Genomic DNA, 21,706 nt, shown 5'->3' with positions numbered 1-21,706 from the left:
CTGGCTCACTTTTTCCATCCTGAGTGACCATTACAGAATTGCCCCACTCCATTATTTTTCCTGTGTGGTTCAGTAGCTTTTGGATCGCTTCATTGTTTTTCATCAAAGTCCAATAAATCATAGAATCATAAAGGCTGGTAAAGACCTCTAAGATTAAGTCCAACCATCAACCCAACAGCACCGTGGACATTAAACCATGTCCCAAAGTACCATGACTTTGTGTCTTTTGAATTCCTCCAGTGATGGTGACTCCTCCACCACTTCCCTGGGCAGCCTGTTCCAGTCTTTCAGGCAAGAAATTTTTCCTGATATCCAATCTAAACCTCCCCAAATGTACAAAGTGGTTTCAATACAAATGAAATTACAGAGAAATTCAATAACTGATTCATCACAGTGAGGAATTTAAGAGGTTTTAAATAAGAGAAAAGAGTGAAGAGCACAAATATAGTGAAGGACTTGGAGAACAAGTCTTATGAGGAGTGGCTGAGGGAGCAGGGACTGTTTAGTCTAGAGAAGAGGAGGCTGAGGGGAGAAGAGGAGACCTTCTTGCTCTTTACAGCTCTCTGAATGAGGTTGCAGTTGATCTCTTCTCCCTAGTGTCAAGGGATAGGACAAGAGGAAATGGCCTGAAATTGTGGCAAGGGAGTTTTAGATTGGATATTAGGAAAAATTCTTTACTGAAAGGATGGTCAGGCATTGGAACAAGTTGCCCAGGTAAAGTGATGAAGTCACCATCCCTGAAGGTGTTAAAAAACTTGTAGACATGGCAATTCAGGTCATGGTTTAATGGTCATGGTGGTTGGTGGTTGACAGTTGGATTCTATGACCTTAGAGGTCTTTTCCAACCAAAACAATTTTATGATTCTGTCAAATGACCAAAAAAGAAGTACTGCAACACCTATCAAGGATGTAGGGCTGGTTGCAGGGACATCTAGAACTTCAGAGACAAGCCCAAAGTGTACTGCTGCCAAGAGGCAACATTATGAGATGTCAATTACATTTGTAATTCAGAGATTCAACTCTGTAACCTACACAGTTCAAACAAACATGCCCTTTCCACAGACAGGACTTATCTGATGGGCCCATCACACTGCATAATTCTAAACAGGGTTTTCCAGGTGGCACATACTGTGTCACACAGCACTGATGATACAGCACTGTATCATGTCTCTGGCTTTAGGTAGCATAATTTACATGTGAGAAAGACCAACGGTGGCAGAAATGTTAGCTTAAGCAGACATCATAGAAGCATTTTGGTTGGAACAGACTTTTAAGATCAACATCTCTCAACCATAAGACACCAAGCAGCAGTTTTGCAGTGACAGCAAAGTGTGAAATTCATAATGAAGATTAAGAAGCTTCCTCCCTTTCTGTCACATCATTTCATTCTTCTGACCATCAGTATGTGTCATTCATTGTTTATCCCTGAGAGCTACTTCTTGCCTTCAAGTGATTTTCAGACGATCACAGAATATATCCGGTTGGAAGAGACCTGAAAGATCACCCAGTCAAACCTTTGACCCAGTACTGAAGGGTCAACACTAAACCATGCCCCTAAATGTCAGGTCCACACGCAGCTTGTACACCCCCATGGATGGTGACTGCCCAGGGCAGACCATTCCAATGTTCGATAACCCTTTCAGTGAAGAAATATTTCCTAACATCCAGCCTAAACCTCCCCTGGTGCAGCTTGTAACCATTGTCATCAAGGAGAAGATGCTGCTCCCCTCCTTGCTCCAACCTGTTAAATTCACTCTACTGTGTCCAGACTGTAGGACATTACTCATTCTATAGGTTGTCACAGATGATGAAAAAGTGGAATTAAGTATTTTTAGTTAAGTACACATCACAGAAAACCACAGAATAAGAAATACTGAGCTTCTTATCTTCAGCTATACCAGTTGCTTAGTTATGTTGACGTCAGGGAATGTTGTAAGACCCTGTGAAGATGGCCAGGGCCAAAAAATTCATTTTCTCTAAAGGTATGAGAAAAATTCCTCCCACTATCATTCATTTTCCTTGCTGTTGTTGGTGCCTGATTCAGACTGCTTTCCCTAATTTCAAAGATGAATCCAACACTAAGCTTAAATTTATTTGAAGTCTTGAAAGATTATCTGTTGAGTGTCATTTCTCCTGCTGTGTCCAGTGAATCCAGGGGCTGTGGCTACTTTGAATCATAGAGTCACTGATGTTGGAAAAGGCCCCCAAGACCATTGAGTCCAACTGTTAATCCAGTACTGCCAGTTTACCACAGTATCACAGTATCACAATATAACTTAGGTTGGAAAGGACCTCGGGGATCATCGAGTCCAACCTATCAACACAGACCCCATGCCTAGACCATGGCACCAAGTGCCACGTCCAATCTCCCCTTGAACACCTCCAGGGTCGATGACTCAACCACCTCCCTGGGCAACCCGTTCCAATGACGAATGACTCGCTCGGTGAAGAACATCCTCCTCACCTTGAGTCTGAACCTCCCCTGGCGCAGCTTGAGACTGTGTCCCCTTGTTCTGGTGCTGGTTGCCTGGGAGAAGAGGCCAACCCCCTCCTGGCTACAACCACCCTTCAGGTAGTTGTAGAGGGCAATGAGGTCACCCCTGAGCCTCCTCTTCTCCAGGCTAAACAATCCCAGCTCCCTCAGCCTCTCCTCATAGGGCTTGTGTTCAAGGCCTCTCCCCAGCCTTGTAGCCCTTCTCTGGACACGTTCAAGAGTCTCGATGTCCTTCTTAAACTGAGGGGCCCAGAACTGGACACAGTACTCAAGGTGTGGCCTAACCAGTGCAGAGTACAGGGGCACTATGACCTCCCTGCTCCTGCTGGCCACACTATTCCTAATGCAGGCCAGGATGCTATTGGCCCTCCTGGCCACCTGGGCACACTGCTGGCTCATATTCAGGTGGCTGTCGTTCAGCACCCCCAGGTCCCTCTCTGTTTGGGAGCTCTCCAGCCACTCCAACCCCAGCCTATAGCTCTGCATGGGATTGCCGTAGCCAAAGTGCAGCACTCGGCACTTGGACTTGTTGAAAGCCATCCCATTGGACTCTGCCCATTTGTCCAGTCGGTCGAGGTCCCTCTGCAGAGCCATGTCCCTCAGCATCACATGTACACAATTTCTGAATACTTCCCAGAGTTGGGAAATCCAGTAGTGCCCTGGGCAGCCTGTCCTAGGCCTTGACAACCCTTTTGGGAAAGAAATTGTTCCTACTGTCCAATCTAAACCTTCCCTGGTACAACTTGAGGCCATTTCCTTTCATCTCACTTGTTCCTTGGGAGGACCAATCCTCACCTTGCTTGAACCTCCTCTGACATGGTTACAGAGAGTGTAAAGGTCTTCTCTCAGCCTCCTTTTCTTCAGAGTAAAGAACCCCAGTTCCCTCAGTCAGTCCTCACAAGACCTGTGTTCTAGACCCTTCACCAACATTGTCACCCTTCTGTGGACATGAACTTGCAGGCTTTAGGGTTATCCTACTGACAAGTATTACCAAATCACAGAATCCCAACATGGTGGAGGTTGGAAGGGACCTCTGGGGGTATCTAGTCCAACCCCCAATCCAAGCAAGGTCACCCACAGCAGATTGTCCAGCACCAAGGAGGTTTGGAGTCTCTCCAGATGAGAATACTTCACAGCCTCTCTGGGCAGCCTGCTCCAGGGCTCTATCACTTTCAGAGGAAAGAAATTTTTCATTACATTTAGGTGGAACCTCCTTGGTCCCAGTTCGTGACTGTTGGCTCTTGTCCTGTCACTGGGAACCATTCTCTGGCCCTCCACTCTTTAGATATTTATTGGCATTGATAATTTCAATACATTATTTTGGTAACCAGTTCATTTCTACTGTTGCACAGCCTGAGGTCCCTTTTGGTTCAGATGAAATACAAAATCTTTCTCAGTGATGGAAACTCATCACCAGCAGTCCCAAAGGAGGTAACTGAATCTAGCTGTCCACTCCACTGATATAATTAGGAATGCACTTTGTCAGCCTGGGAGGGTTTAACTCCAGCTGGCTGGGTTCAAGGCAGTCTCAGAAACCAATCTGTTCTTAGTAACACCACCTCCTCCACAGAATTACAGACATACTTTCAGCAGATATATCCAGCTAACTGCTGAATGATGTTTTTCCACCCATTTCTGCAGTGGTCAGTGTCTTTTTCAGCATCACTGAAGCCGTGGCTCAATGCCCTGAAATGATTCAGAAACCAGAGGCTGAGCTGACAGCTCAAGAATAAAGGTTCTGCACCTTATTTGTGGTGTTTGAACGTTGCTCGATTCAACCTCTGAAAGTCATCATATTCCTGAGCCAGCTGACCTGATTTAATTAGAAAAGAGATTCTGATGGGTATTTAGATGATTACTGGCCTATTCTTGAAGAAATAAAAAGTGTTTGGGGCTCTGTTGTCTAGGAAAACCAATTCCACTCTTCACATGGATTAGCTAAATCGGGAGGAGGGGGAATCTAACTTGAAATAAAAAATCTCCTTTCAATTTATTAATCAAGATTAGTTCTGGATTCCTGTTGTATCTTTCGACTCATTTACTGGAGTCTACAGGGATTTAGATGATGAATTGAATCACAATAAGCTTTCCTATCTGAATCATTGAATCACAGAATGGTTTGAGTTGGAAGGCACAATAAAGATTATCTAGTTCCAAGCCCTGCCATGGGTCGGGACAATTTCCACTAGACCAGCCTGCTCTAAGTCCTCTCCAGTCCAGCCTTGAACACCACTAGGAAGGAGGCATCCACAATCTCCCTGGGCAATGTGTTTCATTGTACCACTCTCTTCCTGTGTGCTTTGCTCTGATTGTTTAGTTTGGAGAGGAGGAGGCTGAGGGGATACCTTCTTGCTTTCTACAACTCCCTGAAAGAAAGGTGCGGTCAGGTGAGGGTTGGTGTCTTCTCCCTAATAACAAGTGATAGGACAAGAGGAAATGGCCTCAAGTTGCACCAGGGGAGATTTAGGTTGGATATTAGGAAAATTTCTTTCCTGAAGGAATGGTCAGGCATTGGAATTGGTTGCACAGGGTGGATGGCAGACCCACAGTCACTGGAAGTGTTCAAAAACCATGTGAATATGGCACTTTGGGACATGGTTTAATGGCCATGGTGGTCTTGGGCTGATGGTTGGATTAAATGATCTTAGTGGTTTTTTCCAACCAAAACAATTCTATGATTCTATGATTTGCACAAACTAATGAACTATGCTATCATGGTTCAAGTAAGTTGGAGAAAGCTTCCTCTCCAGCCTCCAAAATATTTGGTAATAATCCAGTATGAATTCAAATCTGTTTACTTTACTCACCTAGACCTGAAAATACCCAGCCTAACCTATTCATCAGCAGAGTGGCTTGCTCAGAAAATAACAAACTTTTTTTTCCCCCTTCCTTATCAGTCCTGAAACATTAGTTTAAACACTTTGAATTCCAGCCTTCAGGTTTCCAGCTACAGCTGTGTCAGCAGGCTGGAGACACATCCTCCCAGCCAGAATCCCTATAGCTCTGATGGTGTGGAAAGGCTTGGGCAAACTGCTGTGGTAACATTGCTGTACAGCTCCTAGACACAGATAAAGAGAGGCTGGATTTGCTTAAGGTCACCCCAGAAAATGGTATCACAGAATGTAGGAGTTGGAAGGGATGTCTCAACAGCATTTAGTGCGATCTCCTTGCTAAAGCAGGGTCACCCACAGCAGGTTGCCCAGAATCACAATGTCCAGGTTGGCTCGGAATCGCTCCAGAGAAGGAGACTACACAGCCCCTCTAGGCAGCCAGCTCCAGGGCTCTGGTAACCTCACATGAAAGAAGTTTCTCTTCACATTCACTTGAAACCTGCTGGGTTCCAGTTTGTGCCTGTTGCCCCGTGTCCTGTGGCTGGTCACCAATAAAAAGAGTCTGGCCCCATCCTCTTGCCCACCACCCAGTAGCTATCGATCATCATTGAGAACTTCTGTGTTGCAATCGTGGTAACGGTGAAATTCACTAAATCCATGGATTTATTACCTTGTTGTTAAACATTATAGTGTCAAACTAGACTGTTTTTTGAACTGTTTCAATAGAATCATAGAATCTTTTAGCTTGGAAGACACCTTTCAGATCATCAGGTCCAACTGTTAATCCAGCACTGCCAAGTCCAACACTAAACTGTGTGGCTCAGCAACACATCTACATGTCTATTCCTCCAGGCATGGAGATTTCACCTCTTCCCTGGGCAGCTTGTTCCAGGGCTTCTCAATTTCTTCAGGGTGGAAATTGTTCTTAATAGCCAAGGTAAACATCCCCTGGTGCAACTCTTTTCCTATCACTTGTTCCTTGGGAGAAGAGACCAACCCTCATCTTGCTACAACCTCCTTTCAGGGAGTTGTAGAGACTGAGAAGGTCTCCCCTCAGCCTTCTTTTCTCCAGATTAAACAACCCTAGGTCTCTCAGCCACTCCTCACAAGGCCTATTCTCCAGAACTTTCATCAGCTTTGTTGCCCTTCTCTCGTCATGCTCCAGCACCTCAGTGTAGTGAGGGGCTGAATCCAGTATTCAAGGTGTGGTCTCACTAGTTCTGAGTATTGAGGACAATCCTGCCCTGGTCTTGCTGGCCACACTATTGCTGATCCAAGCCATGATACTTTCATCCTTCTTGGCCACCTGAGCACATGCTGTCTCATGTTCAGCTGGTTGCCATTGCTTTCTTCGGTCCTTTCCTGCCTGTAATACAGACCTTCTGTAGGTGTCAGAATATAGACATCGCAACTGGGCCTTAACTACCAACAGTATATAGATTTCAGTGTCCTGCATCTGGAAGCCAAACCCAAAAGCCTGTGAATCAGGTAAAATGCAAAGACACCTCCTCCTTGATTCAGGAGGTCTCCTTGCAAGTAGGTGAAAGTTAATTCTGGAAACGATGGTTTGCTGTGCCTTGAAGAATTCTTGATCACAATAACGGTGTTAATTACTTCCATCCTCATTACCCACATGACTATTATACTCCATGTTTGAATATGGAAAGAGAAAACGAGCCTCCAAGGCCATCCTATGACAATAAACTCCTCTTACAAATGGGCAATTACATCAATCTACAATGACTCATTGGTGCATGACACCTAATTAACTGCAGATTTACTTGTGTTCAGCATAGATGGAGCTGAGTTGGTTTGGTTTGTGTGGTCTTACTGCATTGTTGAATTGACTTCAGAACTGCCTTAGCTAAGTCTTCTAAAAAAACATTCAGTAGTTTAAAAAAGCTCTAAGAGATGGAGTCCATTAAGGATGAAATGCATCTTGACCACACCAAAGAGCTTCAGAGTCAATGCCCCTCCCAAAAGTCAGAATCATAAAACCATTTTGGCTGGAAAAGACCTCGAAAACCATTGAGTCCAACCATCAATGTAACGACACTATGGTCATTAAAGCATGTCCCAAACTGTCATGTCTACATGTTTCTTGAACACTTCACAGGACAATGAGCCCATCACACCCCTGGGCAACCCATTCCAGTACCTGGCCACTCTAGAAAAGTTCTAATATTGAAGCTAAACCTCCTCTGCTAAACATAAGCCATTTCCTTTCATGTTATCACTTGTTATTTGGGAGTGGACACCAACCCCCACCTGGCTACAGTCTCCTTTCAGGGGGTTGTAGAGAGTGAGAAAGTCTTCCCTCAGCCTCCTTTTTTCCAAGCTAAACATTCCCAGTTCCTGCAGCCACTCTTCATGTGTTCTGTTCTCCAGACACTTCTCTAGCTTCATTGCCTTTCTCTCAACATGCTCCAGCACCTCAATATCCTTTGTTGTGAGGGGTCCAAGACTGAAGCCAGTACTAAAGGTGTTGCTTCACCAGTGCCAAGTGCAAGTGGACAATCACTTCCTTAAATCTGCTGGTCACGCTATTGTTGACCCAGGCTAGGATGATGCTAGCCTTCTTGGCCACCTGATTACACACTGGGCTGGCTTCAGTCTGAAATCTGTGGTGTGCTTCAGAAATGTAGAACATGGATGTACTATCTGTTGAAGAAGGTTTTTCAAAAGCTAACACAGTAGGTTCCTTTGTTTATTTTCAGTTGCCACTCTGTCAGTGGCAAGAGACCATAGAATCATAGAAAGGTAGGGGTTTAGAATTACCTCTGGATATCACCTATTCCAACTCCCCAATGGCTTGAAGAAATACTCTTGAAATGTTTGAATGCTTGAAGATTTCAGTTAATATTTGACCTATGAGATAAGTACTTCTTAAGTTGACCATTATACCCTGTGAACTGCCAATATCACATGGGTAGCCTTAAGCTTCATGCTTTCCATTTGTACATATTATACATGCACAAATGTAAATAAGAATAAAGGAATGCTTCCAGAAATCTCAGATTTCCAGGACAGTTATCCTTAAATTCTCATGGCTTCATTGTTTTTGCTAATTGAAAGAGAAGAGGAGGGAAGCAAGTGAGCAAGCAAGCAAGGAAGCATCAAAAGATCGCAGCATATCACTGGGTACTATGGGGAAATGCATCCTCTGTGTGGAAGATGGAAGAAGGACCTTATACAGGATGGAGACAATTGTTTCAGCAGGAGACTAAAGACTTCCACATCTTTAAAAGACCCTTCTCTTTGTTTGGCTATCTGTCCCTGATTCCTTTTACCCACGCTTGCTCCAAAAGCGAGAACTCTCAATGCGGAATCCTGAGTAAAAAGGCTTCCCTTGTCCCTGTTCATCAAGATAGCCTCACTGCTTCCTTCAAGTTCCTTGCACAAAGAATCATAGAATCATTAAAGTTGGAAAATACCTCTAAGATCATCAAGCCTAACCACCAACCCAACACCACCATGCTCATTAACCATGTCCTGAAGTGTCGCATCTACGTGTTTTTTGAAGACCTCCAGGGATGGCGACTCCACCACCTACCAGGGCAGCTCATCCCAGTGCCTGACTACAAGCAAAGCATAGGCATCATCTGGCCTGGAACTGGCCAAGGACACCCAAACACACAAAATATCTTCAGAGAATGCTTCTCCATGTTTCATCTGTGACTACAGCAGAGATGTTGTGTTTGTTTTGGCTACATCCAGACAAATATTTGGTACTTGAGTCTTCAAAACTTCAGAATAATGACAGGAAATGTTGCAAAACAAAGATAGGTCAGACCATCATTATGTTTTAGTTATCTGTGACTTCATGCTGATGTCTTATTCTGCAAGAATCCTATTAAATAGGAGGTGTACTTCATCTGAGACAAGAGATTGAATAATCAGATCATGGTCTGTAAGCAAAACTATTGACAAAACATGACCTGTGAGGAGTGTCTGAGGGAGCTGGGGGTCTGGAGAAGAGGAGGCTCCAGGATGACCTCATCACTCTCTATGGCTACCTGAAGGGAGGTAGGAGCAAGGAAGGGGCAGCCTCTTCTTGGTGGCAAGTGACAGGACCATAGGAAATGGTTTCAAGCTGTGCCAGGGGAGGTTCAGGGTGGATGTTAGGAAATATTTCTTCACTGAAAGGATTATCAAATATTGGAATGGTCTGCTCAGGGTAGTGGTGGAGTCACCATCCCTGAAGGTGTTTAAGCAGCGTGTGGACCTGGTGCTTAGGGACATGGGTTAGTGTTGACTCTTCCTTGCTGGGTCAAGGGTTGGACTGGGTGATCTTTGAGGTCTCTTCCAATTGGATGTTTTCTGTGATTCTGTGAAAATGTATCTTGAGGGTTTGATCCCCTTTCTAGTGAACTCAGATGTTAAGCCTCCATTACCTCACCTCAGTTTGCATTCACTTAGTCCATGCATGTAAATGAGGTTCATGTCCCGCTTGATGTTCCACTACAGGATTTATTATTGACCTTTTATTAGACCAGAATATAAAAAAGACAAACATTTAACATTTGATTGGAAAGCTACAACCAGTTCTTGCTCTCATATTGATGACACACAGATGTGGTGGTAAGTGACATGGTTTAGCACCAGACATTGTAGAGTTAGACAATGGTTGGACTCCATGATCTTAAAGGTCTTTTTCTAACCAAAATGATTTTATGAATCACAGAATGGTAGGGGTTGGAAAGGACCTCTGGAAATTGAATCCAACAATTGACTCTGTGTTGTAGGCTCTGACATTATCTGGTTTAGATTCCCTCTAGACCACTAGTTATAGTCATCAATGGGCCGGAAAATAAACTTGGAAATATTCTGTCCTGAGAAACTGACGATGAGGAGGGTCTCCATACCTAGGGTTTGCATAGGCCAGCCCAGAGTCTTGATAACTACAGACCTTCTGATGTAGGCAGGGACTTAGTGAGGATCATACTACCACATAAGTCAAATTCAAGCCTTGTACAAATTTGTTACTCCCTGCCCAACTCTGTCCTTTGGGAAGCCAGTATTTCATCTGATTAGCTGTATTAAAACATGAGGGTTTACTGCTCTAGAGCTTCCTCCACCTCTGGTAGCAAACTATGAGAGTGGCCCAGTGTCTGATGTGCTGAGGTTTCACGTACAGATAATAAAACACAGTTTCTCAGCTTGCCTCTTTATTTCCTTGCCTTCTGGCTGGTAAATATGTCAAACCAGGTGGACTTCTATATCTGATATTTGGTTTGAGTTTGTACTATCTGTCTCTCTGTCCTGGAAGGGCTCCTACCCTTATTATGCTTATTATATGCTCAACAGATGGAGGAAGGGAATCTTGCCCCTGTGCTCCACTCTGATGAGATCCCATCCCCGACTCTGGAGCCCTCAGCACAGAAGAGACATGGCCCTGTTGGAGAAGGGCCAGAATAGTCTACAAAAATGATGCAAGGGCTAGAAGCCCTCTGCTGTGAGGCCAGGCTGAGAGAGTTGAGTTTGCTCAGCCTGGATGAAAGAAGGTTCCAGGGAAATCTTCTTGTGTCCTTTCAGTACTTAAAGAGACAATAAGAAAGATGGGGACAGCATTTTAGCAGGGCCTGTTGTGACAGGACTAGGGATGAGGGGTTTAAATTAAAGGAAGGGGATTTGACTAGAGAGAAGAAATTCTTTTACATTTAAGGTGGTGAGACCATGGCCCAGGTTGCTCAGGGAGCTGGTAGATACTCCAACTCTGGAACTATTGCAGGTCAGGTTGTCTGGGGCTCTGAGCAACCTGATCTAGTTGCAGATGTCCCCGATAACTGCAGGGGGTTGGACTAGATGACACTGAAAGGTTTCTTGCAACCCAACTTATTCCATGATTCTGTGAGATGTTATAAAACTCTTGTATAGTCCTCAGGTGGAAAATCAGCTATGACAATGCTTAGCAGTGGAGATTTCTGTCTCTCCTTTGTTCAGCCATCTTCTGCCTAAACAACCAGCATAGGTCCATCCTAGTCTAGATGATTTTGCACATCTGAAAATCCCACAGGCCTTCACTGGCTGAGTATTACACAGAGCATCCTACATAAGAAACCATAACTGTCTTCAAATGACCATGCTGATAGGGACACCCTGCTCCATTGTTTCTTCCATTCTCCTCAGAGTCTCTGGCAGTGTCTTTTAAGCCATTTCAGCTTTTGACTTCAAAATGACCATTTAAAAGCCATTCAAAAACCTAATGTGACACATCAGACTGGATGATCTGAATGATGTCTTGTAAGCAAAATGGTTCTATGATTTCATTTGTCTGGTGGGACCTGGGGATCATCTGTAAATGGCCCAACTACACATCCTTTAAGAGCCATTTCTTTTTCTCACTCCAACTCCTTTTATTTCCACACAAGGAGGAGACTCAGGGGGGCTTTCACAGGTACTCCTCCTGTCCTCCTTTGCTTCCCTCTTCCCTCCACTCCCTCACACTGTCCTTTTTCCTCCCTCTTCCAAGTCCCTAGCATGTACAACAGGACTTGGAAGACCATGATGGAGACTGTTTCTACCACTAGAGAAAGGAGCAGGCCAAAAATAGGGTCAAAATACTAGATAGGATCCCTAGTTTCAATCACCAGCTTGGGACATGTCTCTGGACATTCTCCTCTTGGTTTCCCTCCTATGGTCTACTAATGCACCCACCATGGTGGTACTTGAAGGCTGTCCAGAGCATAGTCCCATCATGATGTTGAATGTGCTGCCTGGCCAAGAAGAGCAAAACACCACAATGGGCCACAAATGGCTACTAGGACTGTCGTTAGCCAAAATCCAGGGTGTCCATGTGTTGGTTTGCTATGGATACTTCACACTGTTTCAGGATGTGATTCCAATCTTGTTCATCACTAATCAGGTGCTTTTAGCAGGAGCTTTCACTTGTAGTCCATAGTTGTGTCCTTCAGCTCCAAACACTGCCCATTTTCTGTGCATTTATACTGAATTATTTGTATCCTAATATGCAAAAATAACACTTTATGGTTCATAGAATCATTAACTTTGGAAAAGACCTCTGAGACCTTCCACTCCATACTCCCATGACCACTAGACCATGGCCCCAAATGCTATATCTAATAATTTTTTCAACACCCCCAGGTTCTTGGTTTCTGGTGGTTCATTATGTCAGAGCTGTCAGCCTGCCAGATGCAATCTGAAGGTGTCTGTGTGGAGCACTCAGAGCTCTCAGGTCCTACTCTTTCTCTGTCTTTGGTGGTCATCTCCAACCCTCATGTAATCAGAGATAAGTGAGTTAGTTAAAAATGAATGAAGCAGCTGGCTAAATGCTCGACCAAACAAAATGATCAAAGGGACAGTGCCAGATGTTTTCCATCAGCTCTACAGATGGAGGAACCAGAGACAGCAGTGGGAGCACCAAGCTAAAAAGAAACCAGAGAAGCCAACTCCAGTTTCAACCATAACATGAGGAACTGGCTATAAATATGACATTCCTCAGGGAGGCTCCCAGAGGACTTTCTGTAGGTATTTCTAAGACCTACAGGAAAAACGTGTCCACTATTGTCTGACTTATTCATACACATCCTCCCAGTAAGTGTTTTATTAATAATTATCATTCCTAGCATCTGCAAAAAATCTACTTTAAAAATCATGTATTAGAAAGCTGCTAGAAATGAAAAGAAAAAGGCTTTTCTTTTCCCCATGAAATGTGTTGACTTTTTTCAATCCCAAGGTCTGCCAACCCCGTCTTTTCCTAGCCTACTGTTGTGTGAGGTTTTCTTTTACCACTTTTAGTACATAAGAAAATTTTAATTGTATAGGTTTTGAGTCTGAGTTAACTGCAAAGAGGCTCAAGTAGTTTCAAGATTTACTGTGGAAAAGGAGACACCTTTTCAGTTTTGTCTTCTGGGGAAGTTTATTGTAGAGGGAGATAAGCATCCCAAAGAGTTAAGGTTGTTTATTCTGCGTCACTTAGAAGACATTCTTGACATCACTTGTATATAAGTGAGCAGATGAGCTGCTCAGTCAGCCCTGACAGAAAATAAACCCAGATCACCCAGACTCAGGACATTCAGATCAGACTTCAGTGTGATAAATCTGCTTCTGTCGGGACAAAAACAAGCCAAATTTTGGGGTATAAAGGCTTCTCTTCCCATTTTCTTTCAGTCATTATTTCAGGACACTTTATCTCACTGTGACATCACAGAATTTCAGCGTGGTGGGGGTTGGAAGGAACCTCTGGCGATCACCAGTCCAACCCCCTACTAAAGCAGGGTCATCTAGAGCAGGCTACCCAGGATCACAATGTCCAGGTGGGTTTGGAATCTTTCCAAAGGAGGAGACTCCACAATCCCTCTGGGCAGCCTGCCTCAGGACTCTGGCACCCTCATAGTAAAGAAGTTTCTCCTCATGTTCAGATGGAACCTCCTGGGTTCCAGTTTGTGGCCATTGCCCCTTGTCCTGTGACTGAGCACCACTGAACAAAGCCAGGCCCCATCCTCTTGATCCATACTGTTTAGATATTGATAAGCACTGACATCCCAAAGGTATCTCCGTTGTATCTTGAGAGGGAGAATAGGCTCTGGTGCCATGCTTCCCCAGCATGATGACTTTATGACTGACCCTAATTGTACAAGTCTTAGGAGTGGAGAGCAGGGATCCTGAAAGCAATCAAACAGATAACTCAAGGCAACACAAAAAAAAAATTAGGATTTTTCCTGTTCTTTTCTGGCTCCACAGTTTAGGATGAATACATCCTAGAACATGAGGAGCCTGGAAGCAACTGGAATTTTCCAGTCTTGCCCTTGGCTAGAAGAGAAGCTGAGAAGGGATATTGATTGAGTTTTTCAGTGATGCTGAAGTCTGCTTTGTCCTTTAGCTGTGGTCCTAGATTCGGTAGTATATACAGAACATACAGAATCATAGAATGCTTTGGGTTAGCACGAATATTGATTAAAAAAAGTGTTTAGTCTATGTATAAACAGCTTGATGGCCCTTTTAAAGCTGCCCTAACCCCATTCTGCAGGAAAAAAAGTCTGTGAACATGCTTTCACTGTCCTCTGATTCTTATCTTACTCCCGTGTAAGCATAAGCCACTCATTACAGTGGAAATATCTTTGATTTTCAGTGCAGGATGAGTTCCTGGCTGATAAATATGGTAACAAATGGGCTGAGTTGTTCGCTGAGTCTCATGCTCGAGTCTAGGAAAGCTTGGCATGACTCACTTAGGAATGCTTTGTACTCCCCTAATTGCATAATTACCGTAGAGAGCTCACTGGCCATTTGGCTAAGAGGTCATGCCTGTTTCCTCTGAGCACAGGAATAACTCCTTCTGCCTTCTCCTAGCAGGAGAAAAAGGAGCTTTGAGGAAGCCATATGGTCAAGGTCCCACTTTTCCTCTCTGTAATCCAGAAGCAGTATTTGTACAGAAGTAAAGTCCATCATTTTCTGAAAGGAGGATGGAAAAGTTGACCATCAAATAATAACAAAAATCATCATTTTCACCTTCAAACTGAGTATCTGCATGTTCTGGGATGTTTGGCACCAGTGCTGGTCACCTGAACTCTCATAAATGGGACTAAAAACAGTGAGGGGGATGTCACAAGCACAGGAACTTTCTCCACTACACTCATGCATTAGAGACTAACTCTAACAACCGAACAAAGCAAACAGAGATTTCTCCAACATTGTTCTCAAAGCAATAGTTTTAAAAAAGACACAAGTAACAACTGCAGCCATGAAAAGCAAAGGACAAGTGAAACAAAAGGGACCTGGATACCCCATGAGTAAAATGGAAGGCGGACTTGCCAGTTTCATTAATGGAATTAAGGGAAGATTGGGCTGGAAAATTATCCCGGATCTCAACACCTCAGTGTTCAGGACTCACTCAGTGTGTGGAACTAGTAAAATAAGTCTGCAAGGTAGAAGAAAAAGAGAAAGATAGAAAGGAATGAAGGGAAGACATTAAAGTACAGCTATCTTTAGTCGCCCTGATGCTCTCTTGGTCTGAAGAACGACTGGAATTTGTGATCCATCTTAACCAATTTCCTAATGCAATCCAACAGCAAATTTGGAAGCAAGGATTCTGTTTTGGAGATTGGTAATGAATAAAGGGCAATGATTTTAAACTAGAGCAGGGTAGATTTAGGTTAGACATTAGGAAGAAGCTCTTTACTATGAGGGTGGTGAGACACTGAAAGTGGTTACCCAGAGAAGTTATGGACGCCTTATCCCTGGAAGTGTTTAAGCTCAAGCTGGATGAGGTTGTGGGAAACCTGGTCTAGTGAGAGGTGTCCCTGCCTGTGGGATTGGCATTACATGATTTTTAAGGTCCCTTCCACTTTACAACATTCCATGATTCTACAATCATTATGTAGTCAAACTTTCACCCTGCAACCACTTTCACTACACATGAATTTCCCATCCTTCATTGCACTTTGATGCATATTCCACTCAAAGCAGCTAAAGCCCATATTCTTCTGTCCCCCCTTGGAGCCCACCAGCTAACATCCCCTAAAATACAACAGCTTGTACATGCTCTCCTCCCACTGGACTTGGGTATGAAGACTTTTATGGCTTCTATACTTAATTCTGCTAATACTGCTGGTGTATGTTGTAGACACACCTCCATAGGATACCTCCATGACTGACATTTCAAGAGTTGTACATGGATGTGAATCCAAGTGTCTGATGTGTTGATGTTGCTTTATTAGTGTAAACTTTGGTGCTGTGTCCATTTCTGGGCTTTCCAGTTCAGGAGAGACAAGGAATTACTGGAGAGAATTCAGTGGAGGCTAAAAGATGCTGTGGGTACTGGAGCATCTATTTGAGGAGCAAAGGCTGAGAGACCTGGGGCTGTTTAGCCTGGAGAAGAGCAGCCTGAGAGGGGATCATATCAATGCTCAGCAAAAGCTAAAGGGTAGGAGGCAAGAGGATGGGGTAAAGAGGATGGGGTAAAGAGAATGGGGCCAGACTTTTTTCAGTGGTGCCCAGCAATAGGACAAGGGGCAATGGGCACAAACAGGAAACCAGGAGGTTCCACCTGAACATGAAGAGAAAATGCTGTGAGGGTGCTGGAATCCTGAGGAAGGCTGCCCAGAGTGGTTGTGGAGTCTCTTTCTCTGGTGAGATCCCAAACCCACCTGTGATACTGAGCAACCTGCTGTGGGTGACCCTGCTTTAGCAGGGGGGGTTGGACTAGATGACATGCACAGGTCCCTTCCAACCCCCATCATGCTGTGCTTCTGTGATTCTATCCATGGACTTCCCAGCTTTGTGTTTGGATTGGCAGGACTGTTTAAGATTACTCATTTCTTTAGAGGTTCAAAACAGTTACTTACATCTTTCGTTCTTTTTTATCAGCATAGTGGGAAGCAGAGCAATTCAATACCAACTGAGGTTACATTAGCTTCCCCTTTCTGTGAGAAACCTCTACTTAGAAATTTTCCAAAGTAGAAGTGTTTTCAAGAGAAAACATTATCTGAGAGACACTCACATGCAAGCCTGCCTCTGTTGTGTAGAGCTAATCTTCTGATTTTGAGGGAGCATCACTCCAAAGCAAGAGACAAATTTTGGTGAGTGAAAAGAAGATGAAAGGTCTTGATTCCTAAGCTGACAAATAACTGATTAGATGTTTATCAAATTGAAGGTTAATATCCAAGGCTGATTCTGTTCTCACAGGTAAACATCTGAAGGGCAGGCTTCATCAGAGCTACATCTAAGCAAACTCAACAGAAATCGGTGGGAAGTCAGGCTCTGGGTCACTACCGCTTTTGCTCTCAAATAAGGACACCACCTCTGTTCCTTGCATGCTATTTTACATCATTCTCCTGGAGAGCCAAGGAGGTAGCATGCTGTAGTGTGGAGTGGCTGCCCAAAGGGTCAAGCAACACCAGGCAAGAGTCTATAGTAAAGCCTCTTGCATTAGGATAGCAGCAGGGGAAACAGAGAATCGTAGAAGCATTTAGGCTGGGAAATATTTTTAAGATCATCAAGTCCAACCATTGACCTAACACCACCATGCCCACTAAACCATGTTCCAGATTGCCATGTCTATGTGTATTTTGAACACCTCCAGGAACAGTGACTCTATCACCTCCCTGGGCAGCCTGCTCCAATGCCTGACCACTCTTTCAGGAAAGAATTTTTTCCTAATATCCATACTAAACCTCCTCTGATGCAACTTCTAGTTTCATCACTTCATAACGGAGAAGAGACCAAGAGCCACTTCAATCTCCTTTCAGGTAATTGTAGAGAACGTCTCCCCTCAGCCTCCTTTTCTCCAGGTTGAACACACCTAGTTCCCTCAGCTGCTACTCAGATTTAGACCCTTTGCCAGCTCAGTGTCCTTCCTGGAGTGAGGGCTCCAAACTGAACCCAGTATTTGAGAAGCAACCTCACCAGTGCCGAATACAGGGGGATAACCACTGAACTAGTCTTGCTGGTCACATTATTGATGATCCAAGCCAGGATGCTGTAAGCCTTTTTGGCCACCTGGACACACCACTGGCTCTTCTTCAGCAGGCTGTCAACCACCACCCCCAGGTACAGAAAAGGCAGACAAGGAAAGAGTTTTTAGAAGATGAAGTAGGGATTAAGCCAGAGCCTATTTTACCATTTGCTGAAGTGCTGAGAGCATTTGCCTTCATGGATTCTGCATTCCAGAGGGCTGCATGCTGGGTTAATAAAATCCCTCTCTTGAACAGGCTTTGGAAACTCAGCCGGTCACTGGCTGCCCGTATGGCAGGATTTGGCTGTTGCTATCAGACAGCTGCAGGAAGCTGAGGACAAGAAAGGGGATACAGGACCAGAAATCTCAGGGACACGTCGATATATGGAGAGACATATGGCTTTGCCTCATGGCAGGAGCTTCCAAAATATGTTCCTCATCAAAATACCAGGATCCTCTTTTTTGTTTGTTTGTTTGTTTTCATTCAGGAACTTCAATCTGCACTTCTGCTTTTTTCTTTCTTCTTTTTTTTAACCATATATGATTTAAGCCTTCATGCACCCCAAGCTTAAATTTCAAGAGCATTTCAAAACAATTAGCACACCTACAAGAAAAAAGAGCAAACCCCACCCTATTTCTGTTTTTGCTCCCAGACTCAAAGGGAGATTTGGTTGAGCATTTTTTTTTCCTTGGGGAAGAAATGCCATGCTCCCCAGTAACCCAACACCAAAGCCCTGAGCTCTGTTTTGAGCAGCAAAATGCCATTCTTGCAGGGTCTAAAAACCCAGACTGGCTGTCTTTCTTTTCTTAACATGAAATTGTGTATTTTGGTCCTGCTCTCCACCAAGAGTTGAGCAGAACAAAGGAGTTATCTTTATGGGACAGCCGGGGAAATACACAAAGAACAGGAAGATGCAGCTAACCTAACTAATGCCACTGAAAACAAAATAGCTATCAGGCTATAAATAAACAATCTGAAGCAAAGAGCATTTCTTATTATTATTTTTTTTTAGGATGCAGGGATAATGAGAGCTTCCTCAGACCTCTTTTATTTTTTTCAGTCAACATTTCCTACCCTCCTCAATTTTTCTCGATTTGAACTTTCACACCACGTCTTTTGAACAAAAGTGCAAAACTCCAGCACAGACCTTTAGGAGAAAGGTCAGTGTTTTCCACAACAATAAAATCGCCCAAACTGCTGGTTTTTTACAACTCTGGAAATCCACCCATTCTGACAGAGCAGGGAGGTGAACGCACCCAGGGCTGTGTTGATGAAGACAATGCTCAGTTTCCTGAAGCCCAAAGGAATTTTCTTATTTAGACTCGGTCTCTCTACCAATGCAATCTCCCATTGTGTGCGTGTGGGTGTGCGAAGCAGCCACTGCTGCTTCACCAAAAGGCAAAGCCTGGTCCCGACCTCGTGGGTGAATGGGGAAGGAATTAAACAACACTCTCAACCAAAGCCAGAATCAACTTTTGCAGCGCCGGACTCCGTCACTCCGACCTCCTCACTTTCTGTATTACAGCCCTAAACAGAAGCCTCATTCGCATGCTGCCTTTTTGTCGTTTTTCTTTTCCTAGGGATTGTCTTGTTTGAGTATCTTGGGCAGGAAACTGCCCCTGATCTGTTGATTTACAAGATTTAAAATAAACCCTTGGATTTCCCCCTCCCAGTCCTGACCAGCAGCACTGGGCTGAATCACTTCCCCACCGAAGACAAGAAACCTGCAAGAGCAAAGTGCTCCGAAAGTACTCAGGAAGCACTCTCAGGCTGACACACAGCCAGCAAAAGCCGCAAGTGACACCACTTAAACATCAAGGCATGACTCCAGTCCCCACCGCTCAGGCTTTACCTGCTGGTGGGCGAACGGCCGGCGGGGATGTCCTGCACAAAGCTTTGCTCCATACCCGCCATCCTGGCAGGGCTGTGGGGATGGTAGGCTGTCAGGACGACGCTGCCAGAGTCCTTCATCTCCATGGTGTCATAGGCACATGTCGGTAGTGACAAAACCGACGGGGAGGTGGCGATGGGGAAAGTGAGAGAGTTCCTGTCACGATCGTGAGCCCATGGGCTGCCTCTGTTCCGTCGCAGCCTCTCGGTACGGGTTGCTGTCAGCAGAGCCGTGTAACCGACACAGGGCTCTCCTCTCCCTGTCAGGAAAACTGGATTAGCATATATTCCAAAACACCGCCCACCAACAGCCAACGGGGAAGTTACTACGAACCTAGGAAACTCGAAACCTGAGTTAATCCCACACGGCACCCGAACGACCGCGGGGAAAACTCCTCCTTTGCTTGTTTTCTTTACTTTTTTTCTTCTTTTCTTTTCTGTGAGGTGCCAGTTTCTCAATCCTCCTCTCCTTTAGGTTCAACCTAACATTATTTGCTGGCGAAGCAGCAGGGTGAGAGGAAAGAGCTGCTCAAACACAGAACGTGGGCTGACAGAGCACAGAGTGAGTTAAAAGTGCTCACAGGAGCTCAGAAAGCAACTGAACTCTGCACTGTTTAAATGATCAGGAGCAGGAATCCTGATTTCCTGCATTTTTGTGGCAGGGAACTGGACTTGGTTTCCTCTGAAAGCTGATGAAGCTTTGGTTCTGCCTGGGTACCTAATTATGAGGGCACTGGGAAATGAGTGAATTTGGTTTATGTTACTCTGTGTTCATCTGGAGCAATCCCATAAATAGGATTTGATGATCTTAAGAGTCCTTTTCCAACCAAAGTGATTCTGTGAATACACTCCTAACTGATGGGTATTTTCTTCGTGTATGATATTCAGATGCTAATTGAAAGGTTTTCTTCCAAAAGGAAAACAGTCATAGCCAAAATCACAGAATAGAAGAATCATGGTTGGAGTCAAACTGTTAGCCTAACAACATCACAGCCATTAAACCATGTCCCAAAATGCCATGCCTATATGTTTTTTCAATCATCTCCAGGGCTGCTGACTCCATCACTTCCTTGGGCAGCTTGTTCCAATGCCTGACCACTCTTTCAGAAAAGAAATTGTTCCTACTATTCAACCTAAGCCTCCCCTGGTTCATTTTCAGACAATTTCCTCTCATTCTGTCACTTGATACTACAGAGACACAGGGTCCAGCTTGAGCAGTGCTTAAAGAGTATTCTTTAGACAAAAGAAGACAACTCACCCAGCCCTTTATTTTCTTCTCCCACTTCCTCAGTGTTTGGGGGGGTTATGACAAGAAATGTTTCTGATAAATGCCCGTTCCAGAAAACTTATGTCCTGGCTATGAAATCATGGGAAAGATGTCCCTAGGGTTGGATTGATGGCTTGACTTAATGAAGGAGGAACTTCTTACCTGTGAGAGTGCTAGAGCCCTGGAGCAGGCTTTTCCAGAGAGATTCCAAACCCACATGGACATTGTAATCTCAGGTAACTTGTTCTAGTTGACCCTGCTTCAGCTGGGGGGTTGGACTAGATGATCTTCAGAGATCCTTTCCAACTCCCACCACTCTATGATTCTGTGATCTTAGAGGTCTTGTTCTAACCTTAATGATTCTGTGATTCTATAATTTTATTTTATGAGCCTCAACTCCCTGAGCACATGGGTGAAACATCCTCAGCAGCACCCTCAGTGTAGGTACTGTGTAAAATACCCTTTGGGCTCCTCTCTTTCATCCTCCTTGAGTGAAGATGCTCTCCTTAGTACAAAGCTACCTAAATTCAACTGTCCGTCTCTCCAGCTAGCAAAGTCACTCAGGCTTTGGAGGACATAAAAATTATTCATCTCACCTCCACCTTTTCACCACTGAGCTCGGTGTGCTGCCTGGAGGGGCAGGACCGTTTCGGTCAAATATGTTGGTGCGACTCATGCAGGCAGTGCCCAAGTTAATTTTAAATTAGCCAGCACAGCACACTGATAAGAGCTCACTTGGCACCACTTCTTGCCAGACTCACCCAGGAAGCATAAATATTTGAACACACAGAGCCTCTGGGCTTGCTCTTGC

General features: G+C 44.4%; 1 protein-coding gene across 3 annotated transcripts in view; it reads right to left on the bottom strand.

The window, feature by feature from the left end:
* Positions 1-20,105, bottom strand: part of ARHGAP28 (Rho GTPase activating protein 28) — a 103,624-nt gene extending 83,519 nt beyond the window's left edge. For 2 of the 3 annotated variants that reach the window (XR_010991169.1, XM_068168609.1), the window contains exons 1-2: positions 19,963-20,105; positions 19,591-19,888 (exon numbers count right to left, since the gene is read on the bottom strand). Coding sequence is in view for 1 of the 3 variants with exons in the window: in XM_068168609.1 (XP_068024710.1) it covers positions 19,591-19,715 (125 nt within the window). In the remaining 2 variants the exon portion in view is untranslated. Of the gene's footprint in view, positions 1-17,902; positions 18,009-19,590; positions 19,889-19,962 lie in introns of those variants that run through there. The other variant, XM_068168613.1, reaches the window with a different exon arrangement.
* Between the last annotated feature and the right edge of the window lie 1,601 nt (positions 20,106-21,706).

Source organism: Melanerpes formicivorus, unplaced genomic scaffold (assembly GCF_026170545.1).
Source record: "Melanerpes formicivorus ecotype bairdi unplaced genomic scaffold, bMelFor1.0.p_v2 SCAF_143, whole genome shotgun sequence".
NCBI lineage: Eukaryota > Metazoa > Chordata > Aves > Piciformes > Picidae > Melanerpes > Melanerpes formicivorus.
This window is presented reverse-complemented; position numbering and strand designations above follow the sequence as displayed.